Source organism: Trachurus japonicus, chromosome 2 (assembly GCF_045865225.1).
Source record: "Trachurus japonicus isolate A0001 chromosome 2, Traja_1.0".
Classification (NCBI taxonomy): domain Eukaryota; kingdom Metazoa; phylum Chordata; class Actinopteri; order Carangiformes; family Carangidae; genus Trachurus; species Trachurus japonicus.
In genome coordinates, this window is record NC_140908.1 from 9,121,094 (window position 1) to 9,131,123 (window position 10,030).

Sequence of the window (10,030 nt, forward strand, 5' to 3'; positions counted from 1 at the left end):
CCTCACTATCATAACCTGTTTCTCTTTTTCTCTCTCTGACAGGTTAAAGGCTAAGAGGAGCACAATTGAAAATGTGTAATGGTTTTGCATTTCAACAAGCGTTCAAAAAAAGCCTGTGTGCCTGTGAATGTTCAACTGTGCAAGCATTATGAAAATCTGCATCTGCATCCCTTCTGTGCATCTGACCGCCAGAGATGTAAGGGGTGAATTAAGCTAAAGGTGGCCGTCCAACTACCTGTCAGGTTTCAGTTAAATGTCAGAACTTAGCACTTTACCTTTTATTATCAAGCTTCAAACTGTGGAATGTAAAACGGCTGGACCTCAGACCAATGTTTAGGAGGAGTGATGTAAAACCTTGGTAAATTTAGTTTACAAAGACTCTGCATGTGAGTATAATGCATCACAAGTAGAGCGTCTAGGAAATTAGTGCAATAATAACCAACTACTTCAGACTGATCTAACTGGATTTTTAGCATAAGGGACTGATCTATGTTGGTAATAGAGTCACTGAAAACAAGGAAATACCCTGTGGTTGGCATGAATTCAGACTGATGCTACAGTGACATCCAGTGGGTGTTGTGAGGAAAGGCCTGAGTTTTAAATTTGCAATGACAATATTTTCAATTAATCAGATTAAACACTGGCAAACAAATCACAGCCTTATGAGACCCATCTAGACCCCACTGAGGAATGTAGTAATGATTTTAGTCTATTCATTCTCTACCTAAGAAATGTGAACTTCAATGAGTTAAGTAATTGATATTCAAAAATTAGAATATTTATATGTATGTAGCTATGGATCTATGGAGGTTGAATTAGACATTGTCACTTGTGATTAGTCAGTCAGACAATATATTACATAATTATATTTTCTGCATGCTTTGTCTAAGTGTGTTGTTGATAGCACTTCTCTTGCACTTTTGCACGTGTTCAATGTTTGATGTAATTCCGATTATTTATTTATTGTTCCCACAGACACACATACACACACAAATACACCCATAGCTAAACCGGGACTGTGTTATATTCCCTCCAGGGATTTTTTTTTTTCATCAGTGTTGTGACTAATTATCAGTTGCTTTATGTTTAGTATGTAATGAATATTAAGTTGAAGTGTGTTCTAAGTTGTTAATATATTTATGGATGTTTGTTTGAATAAAATACAATTTAGTGAGTTTCACTGGTGTGTAATGTGTTAATTAGCCAACTTTGGATTTTTAATAAGATAGAAGACAAAGATTTACAACAGCTTCTCTGAACCACAGCAAACCAAAACAAAGGCTGTAACTCTACCCCTGTTCTTCTCCTTGTCTGCATCTTGAAGCAAATGTACCACTGTAGTGAAATTGAGAAGCCTGTGCTTCATGAGCAACTTATTATTTGGCACACATTACCTGCCCACCTTGCCGAACCAGTTGAGACCTGCACAGGTAGTGACGGTTTGAACCAAACGGCCGTGAAGAGGAGATGAGAGTATCAGAAACATTATCAATGGCACACTATGGAGTTCTACGTGCCTTTTTTCTGTTGGAAGTCTTTCAGAAAGGTGAGAAAGAGTTGATACATTACTGTGTTTTACATTTATCCAGGCCAGTGACATTTCTTTGTGTTAAAACTGAAAGAACCGCTTCTCCTTTTGTTTCCTTTATGTAATGACGCCACATTTCAAGGTGTTTTACACCTAAGATGCTTTCATGTAATTGAAAGATCTGACATAACATAACAACCAAAAAACAAAGCTTTTACTAAAATAAGATTTGTTTTTGAGGGCCAGCAATTGTTCACAGGAGCGCAGTTACAGCACAAATACAAAAAAGACACAAGGGGTGTAAAGAGAGCACTAGTGTGATAAGTAAATGGTAATTAAGACACTGTAATATGGTTGATAAATAGATTGTAATAAGAACATTAACCATTCAAAGTCTACAACTGCAAATGAATGAAAGACGGAATAAACACTACAACCAGATGCTCAACTCTGCCCTCTGTCTTTTTTTATTTTACAAAGGCAAGGCTGATTCAAAAGCAAGTAAGTACAGGAAGTAGACTGTCCCATGTTGCGATACAGTAGGGCTCAAATAATCATTATGAACTGTTGGATTTGTGTTGTGTTTTAAATCAACAGTTTCTCTGACACAAACACATGTTTTCTGGTCATAAATGATGTATTGAGATTGTTTATGTGGATGGATAATTATGTGCTGGGATCATTTTTTCACAGTTTTAAATTTGAGTTCCCATACCCTGATTGGTCTGCTCCTTTGAGAGACACGTGGTGCATGTGTTGAACTACTTCCTTTTTAAGTGCCCTCTTGTCTCCCACATGGCACACACAATAGCTGCATGTCTCTTTTATTTGTCAGGACCATTTCTAAAAGGTAAGATATACAGTACGGTTCCCCAGACAGGCCAAAACGGAGAGAAAAAAAAAAGCTTACAATGTTGTCTGAAATTCTGATCTCAAAATACTTAGATGTCAACACAAAGTCTCTGTTATCCTGAAATTTAAAGGTTGACTATGTAGAAATACAAGAAAAACAACAGAAAAAGAATTCCAGCAGTCGATTGCCAGACCGTTGCTAGGTAAAACGGGCCGTTGCTAGGGACTCCGCTCTGATCAGAGGACAGCAGAGGAGGAGAGCTAAGCAGGATATTTACCTTATGTTTCATTTTTACCGTCATTAACAGCATAATAAATGACTTGTAGCTTGTTACAGGGAGAGTGGAGGCTCTCTGCCTTCCACACCGCTGCTGCTCTGAGCCTCAGAGCCTCCGCTGTCACTGCTCTCGTCAAGTTGGAAAAAAAAAAAAAAGGAGCTCCGTGGCACCGAAAGTCCGCGACGATAAACGTGTTTATGACAGATAAGACTACACAAATACACCCATCCTAACAAGTATATGATAATCCATTGATCCACCGATTGATTATTAAAAAGGCTTGGTTGAAAACATGACCGGGAGGAGGCAGGAAAACAGCGGAGAACTGAGCCACATGTCGGCTACAGGCAGGTACGAATGTAAACAGAACGTTGAGAGAAAGTCATTGTCGAGCCCGTCAAAAAAATTAAAAATAATAATTCAGACTAAAAAAATGTTTTTATGGAAAAGCAATACTTTCATTCTGTACCCCTCTAAAGGCCCCATGGGTGTATTATTTTTGAAAAAATATAGCTTTTAATAAATATTCTACATATTCAACCTTTAATGTGTTGGGGTTTTTTTTTTTTTATTAATATTTGTAACTTGTGCACATGCAATAACAATCTGAAGATATACTGTGAACTCGATTTTCATTCCCCCATTGCAGGTCTAACAGCTGTGATACAGACACAGCAGACTGTGGTGGCTGCAGTGGGAGAAGACGCTCGTCTCAGCTGTCAGCTGCTACAACCTAAAGAAGTTCATCAGGTCACATGGCAGAAAGTTTTACCTGAGGGGAAGAAGGACGTCGCCACCTACAGTGAACACTTCGGTTCCAGAGTGACTCCTGACTTTAAAGATAAAGTTGAGTTACAGGATGCTGGACTGCAGAGCTGCTCCATAGTCATCAGGGACGTCAGGGAGCAGGATGGAGGCTGCTATCTCTGCTTGTTTAACTCCTTCCCTGACGGAGCTCTCACTGGTAAAACCTGCCTCCAACTCTATGGTAAGAAGCTGAGCAACAGGATCAGACAGAAGCTCATGTCTGTAGCAGCTTAAGTCATGTGATGTTTGTTCAATGTCTTTTCTCTGCAGAGCTGCATGAACCCATTCTACATGTCAGAGAATCAAACTCCTCTGAAGAGTCAGTTGTGTCCTGCTCGGCCACAGGACGACCTGCTCCAACAGTCACACTGAATGTCTCCCAGCCACACCTCCACCTCTCACACTACAACACTGTCACTGTCAACAACAACAGTACAGTCACTGTCAGCACTACAGCTGTGCTGTCAGGTTTCCCTGACAACAATACACAGGTGGGATGTGCAGCACGAGTCCTCTCTGGTCACAAAGAGGTGATGATGATGATTCCTGAGGTCAAACAGACGTCTGCTGATGGTGAGAGACAAGTTCAGAGACACAGAGACACAGACTGATGATCACTTTATGACTCTGATGTTTGTTTCTCCTCCAGGTTTTGATGAGGAATCAGCATCTGATCACAGAGGCTTCAGTAAGTTCATGTTCAGATGGTCTCAGGTCAGTTGTTGCTGAATGAAGGAATATCACAATTTCTTCCTCTTTTTCTCAAAGTTGGTAGCTGGATTGCGTTCATGGTCTTTGGTTGTGTTGTTGCTGCTGCTGTTGCTGCTGCTGTTGTCCTGCTTAAACACAGTCAGAAGAACAAGTAAGTCTTTAAATCAGTGTACAGTAACACCTTTGTCTGAGTCTATGACAGTTAATAAATGTTTGTGCATCTTTAAATGTCATCACTTTGGTATCACACAGGGACATGGAGATGATTCAGATGCCTTCAACCACAGTCACAGACGGTAACCAAACACCGAAGGTCACACAGAGGAGCAGTCTTAGGAAAAGGACGCCTCCTGAGACAAATGAAGAAACTGACAGTCCAGCATCATCACCTTCAATACAATAATGTTTACAGGAAATGGATATCAATGATGGTTCCAACTGGAGTACTGATGACCATTTGTTGTTTCTAATATTTTTTTACTTTCCTTTTTGTACTGTTTTTGTATTGACAAAAATTAAAATGAGCTATGGGCAAACTATAAATGAGACATCGGCTGTTGCTTCTTTGCCTGTAACTGTTGATAACAACCAAATACATACAAAGCTTTTCCTGAAATAAGATTTTTTTTTTTTTTTTTTTTGGGCCAGCAATTGTTCACAGGAGCACAGTTACAGCACTAATACAAAACAAGACACAAGGGGTGTAAAGAGAGCACTAGTGTGATAAATAAATGGTAATAAAGATACTGTAATATGGTTGATAAATAGATTGTAATAAGAACATTAACCATTCAAAGTCTACAACTGCAAATCTATGAAAGAAGGAATTCAATTCAAAGAACTTTATTTTTCCTGTTAGGAACTTAATTTGTGAAGAGCGACAGTGCATATTTAAACAGAATAAATACAAATTTATTTTAAACACTTCAACCAGATGCTCAAGTCTGGTCTTTTTTTATTTTACAATGGTTGATTCAAAAGGAAGTGAGTACAGGAAACAGACGGTCCCATGTTGCGATACAGTAGGGCTCAAATAATCATCATGAACTGTTGGATTTGTGTTGTGTTTTAAATCAATAGTCAATCAAACGCCTCCTGAGACAAATCAAGAAACCAACAGTCCAGCATCATCACCTTCAATACAATAATGTTTACAAGGGACAGATATCAATGATGGCTCCAACTGGAGTATTGATGACCGTTTGTTGTTTACAATAATTTTTTACCTTCCTTTTTGTACTGTTTTTGCATTGACAAATAATAAAAATTAGCTAATGGACTTGCTTTGCACATGATTAAACACTAATCATATGAAGCTGAACATAAATGAGACACCGTCTGTTGTTTCTTTGCCTGTGACTGTTCATAACAACCAAAAACATATGAAGGTTTTACTAAAATAAGATATATATTTTTTTAAGTCCAGCAATTCTTCACAGGAGCACAGTTACAGCACTAATACAAAACAAGACACAAGGGGTTTAAAGAGCACTAGTGGTAAATAAATGGTAATAAAGATGCTCTAATATGGTTGATAAATAGTAGTATATAGTAATAAGAACAGTAACCATTCAAAGTCTACAACTGCAAATCAATGGAAGACGGAATAAACACTGACACAACCAGATGCTGTGTCTGATCAGGGCGTCATTGAAAAAGAGAGCTCGCTCTCAATTGACCTTCCCTGAATAAATAAAGGATAAATTAAAAAAAAAAAAATGACTTCCCCATGACCATCTGTGACATCAGCTCAGGTAGACCACAGCATACATGGTGTTGCCCAATGTGTGATTATAATCATACATGTGTCACTTAAATATGTCATCAGTTCCCATAGTGTCTCAAGTATCAATGAAACCTCCGTCCACCACTCACTAGAGACAACTTCTGCTTCAGGGGGATTTTTTTTTTTCTGCTTAACCACTGTTGATTACAGTTAGTACAGTAAGTAGTGTACAATTTACTGGACATTACTGTCGAGTGTGAGGTCCTTTGAAACCAAGCTCTAGTAAATTTCAGTTAAATATTTTTTCTTTCTTTTTTTTTCTTTGCAGTGACTGACAGTTTTGAGTTCAATGGTAAAATGTGATTCTTGTTACAATATGAATATTCTCCTATATCATCAGCATCGTCAAATGCTCTGTAGTCAGTTCTCATATCATGTACAAAAATGTAATTCAACCTCCATTTAGACTAATGTGAACATTTGCTGTTGATTACTGAAAGACTTGCTTTAAAGCACTCATTAGTTTGAAGATTTAATTTCTTGTGTTGCATTAGTTGTGCTTAATAAGCTGTCTAGAAATCCCCCACTCTACCTCAACCCCAGCCTCTTTTAGTTTCCTTTTTGCTGCTGCCTTTAAAGAGGCCAAACTGAAACTGTGTCTTTAGTATACAGACAACAGAAGAGCAGAATGTTGCACATCCTGATATTTACTTTGCTGATTAAAGGTAAGTGACCCAACCCCCTTTACATTCAATGTAGCCTACTAGTTTCTCAATATTATTATTATTTGTTGTGTTAAATCACAACATATTGTTGTTGTTGTTGTTATTATTATTATTATTATTATTATTATTATTATTATTATTATTATTATTATTATTATTATTATTATTATTATTATTATTATTACTATTATTATTATTATTATTATATGTAAGAATGTGGCCAAAAACAGTTACTGCAGTCAAATTCAAAACACAGCAATCTGTTTTTTTCTCCCAGTCGTAGCGGCAGCCGTGACTGGGAGAGAGGGCTAGGTGGTGCAACATGTAAACACGTAAATTCAAAACATAAACATGATTTGCAGTCTGCAAAAAAAGATTTTTAATGCGAATACTCTGGCTGTACTATTGTTGTTGGTGAGTTCATCATGTTATATGAACATTATTCCTGAGTCTCTGTGACATATTAGGAGGATTTTACGGCCAGTTGCTTTAGATTTCTTACACATTGTACCTTTAAATCACAACATATTGTTATTATTATTACTATTATTATTATTATTATTATTAGTAGTAGTAGTAGTAGTTGTAGTAGTATTAATAGTGGCAGTACCCACTCTACATTCAATGTAGCCAAGAGACAGATATCAATTATGATTCCAACTGGAGTATTGATAAGAATTTGTTGGTTCTAATCATTTTTTACCTTCATTTTTGTACCGTTTTTGCATTGACAAAAATTAAAATGAGTTAATGGACATGCTTTGCATATGATTAGACACTAATCCTATGAAGCTGAACATAATGGAGACACCGGCTGTTGTTTCTTTGCCTGCAACTGTTCATAACAACCAAAAACATATGAAGCTTTTACTAAAATAATTGAAAAAAAAAATTGAAGAAATTGTTTTTGAGGGCCAGCAATTCTTCACAGGAGCACAGTTACAGCACTAATACAAAACAAGACATAAGAGGTTTAAAGAGAGCACTAGTGTGATGAATAAATGGTAATAAAGGCACTGTAATATGGTTGGTAAATAGATTGTAATAAGAACAGTAACCATAGTCTACAACTGCAAATGAATGAAAAATAAACCCTTCAACCAGATGCTCAACTCTGCCCTCTGTGTTTTTTTATTTTACAAAGGCTGATTCAAAAGGAAGTGAGTACAGGAAATAGACGGTCCCATGTTGCGATACAGTAGGGCTCAAATCATCATCAACTGTTGGATTTGTGTTGTGCTTTAAATCAACAGTTTCTCTGACACAAACACATGTTTTCTGGTCATAAATGATGTATTGAGATTGTTTATGTGGATGGATAATTATGTGCTGAGATCATTTTTTCACTGTTTTAAATTTAAACACCCACGCTCTCCTGATTGGACTGCTCCTTTGAGAGACACTGTGGTGCATGAGTTGAGCTACTTCCTTTTTAAGTGGCCTCTTGTCTCCCACATGGCACACACAATAGCTGTGTGTCTCTTTTATTTGTCAGGACCATTTCTAAAAGGTAAGATATACGGTTCCCCAGAGAGGCCAAAACTGAGATAAAGAGAAAAAAAATAAGGTTATAATATGTTCTGAAATTCACATCTGTTGTCTTTTTATTCCCCCATTGCAGGTCTAACTGCAGTGATACAGACACAGCAGACTGTGGTGGCTGCAGTGGGAGAAGACGTTTGTCTCAGCTGTCAGCTGCTACAACCTAAAGAAGTTCATCAGGTCACATGGCAGAAGATTTTACCTGAGGGGAAGAAGAACGTTGCCACCTACAGCAAACGCCTTGGCTCCAATGTGAATCCTGACTTTCAACATAAAGTTGAGGTAAAGGATGCTGGACTTCAGAACTGCTCCATAGTGGTCATGGACGTCAGGGAGCAGGATGGAGGCTGCTATCTCTGCTTGTTTAACTCCTTCCCTGACGGAGCTCTCACTGGTAAAACCTGCCTCCAACTCTATGGTAAGAAGCTGAGCAACAGGATCAGACAGAAGCTCATGTCTGTAGCAGCTCAAGTCATGTGATGTTTGTTCAATGTCTTTTCTCTGCAGAGCTGCATGAACCCATTCTACATGTCAGAGAATCAAACTCCTCTGAAGAGTCAGTTGTGTCCTGCTCGGCCACAGGACGACCTGCTCCAACAGTCACACTGAATGTCTCACAGCCACACCTCCACCTCTCACACTACAACACTGTCATTGTCAACAACAACAACAACAACGGTACAGTCACTGTCAGCACTACAGCTGTGCTGTCAGGTTTCCCTGACAACGGGGGACAGGTGGGATGTGCAGCAGGAGTCCTCTCTGGTCACAAAGAGGTGTTGATGAAGATTCCTAAGGTCAAACAGACGTCTGCTGATGGTGAGAGACAAGTTCAGAGACACAGAGACACAGACTGATGATCACTTTATGACTCTGATGTTTGTTTCTCCTCCAGGTTTTGATGAGGAATCAGCATCTGATCACAGAGGCTTCAGTAAGTTCATGTTCAGATGGTCTCAGGTCAGTTGTTGCTGAATGAATGAAAATCAACAATTCTTCCCCTTTTTCTTAAAGCTGCTACTTGGATTGTGTTCATGATCTTTGGTTGTGTTGCTGCTGCTGTTGTCTTTGCTGTCCTGCTCAACATAATCATGAAGAACAGGTTGGTCTTTAACCCAGTGTCTGAATCCATGACAGTTAATAAATGTTTGTACATCTTCGATTGGCATTGAATCCCTCAGTCTCTCACACAGGCCCCTGGAGATGAGAGAGAGACAGGCCTCCAACTACATGTAAGACTTGTCTAAACTGTTCATTATGTTTATTACCTGATCAGAATAAGATGTTTATTTCATATCAACTGAATATTCACACGGTGTGAGTTAAAATGTAACATTCTGTTTTATTTTAAGGACCAAAATATCTTCAGTGGACCAGGAAAACAACCAACATCATAAAACAGAGCTTAATTGACTGAATGTACAGTACAGTCTTTTTTTTCAAATTAATATTTATAATAGGCACGTTCTTCACTTTTTTTCCACCTGGGAGGACTTGACTTGACTTGACTTGTTCATGGAATGACTTTCAATGGATTTTAGATTCAGATGTTCCTAATAAGGTTTATTGTCAGTGTTGTTGGGGTGAAGTTTCATATCATGGCCACTGGAGGTCGCTGCATGTTCATATTTACTGAGGAACTTGAGGCGCTCGTGAAGGAGTTCAACCACAGTTCAACAGTTCACGAGTTCAGCATTTAGGCGACATGGAGTCATATCAGTGTCCCATCTATCAACATAAGGCTCTAACCAGTTATTACAACTTATTTTCTTTCTTTCTTTTTTTCCCTTTTTTTGAGGGGGGGGGGGGGGGGGGTCTCCGTGACGTTAGTACAGTCAACGAAAGTGAAAGTGATATGATT

General features: G+C 38.3%; 2 protein-coding genes across 2 annotated transcripts; both read left to right on the forward strand.

The window, feature by feature from the left end:
* The first annotated feature begins 2,316 nt into the window (after positions 1-2,316).
* Positions 2,317-4,722, forward strand: LOC146990789 (OX-2 membrane glycoprotein-like). The gene is made up of 4 exons (XM_085799283.1): positions 2,317-2,378; positions 3,308-3,646; positions 3,736-4,038; positions 4,115-4,722. The coding sequence occupies exons 1-4, from the start codon at positions 2,324-2,326 to the stop codon at positions 4,192-4,194; spliced, it is 777 nt and encodes a 258-aa protein (XP_085655409.1). The 5' UTR covers positions 2,317-2,323; the 3' UTR covers positions 4,195-4,722.
* A 3,353-nt stretch (positions 4,723-8,075) lies between these two features.
* Positions 8,076-9,110, forward strand: LOC146990790 (OX-2 membrane glycoprotein-like). The gene is made up of 3 exons (XM_085799339.1): positions 8,076-8,137; positions 8,249-8,587; positions 8,677-9,110. Exons 1-3 carry the CDS (start codon positions 8,083-8,085, stop codon positions 9,024-9,026), a joined length of 744 nt encoding a protein of 247 aa, XP_085655465.1. The 5' UTR covers positions 8,076-8,082; the 3' UTR covers positions 9,027-9,110.
* Positions 9,111-10,030: the final 920 nt, after the last annotated feature.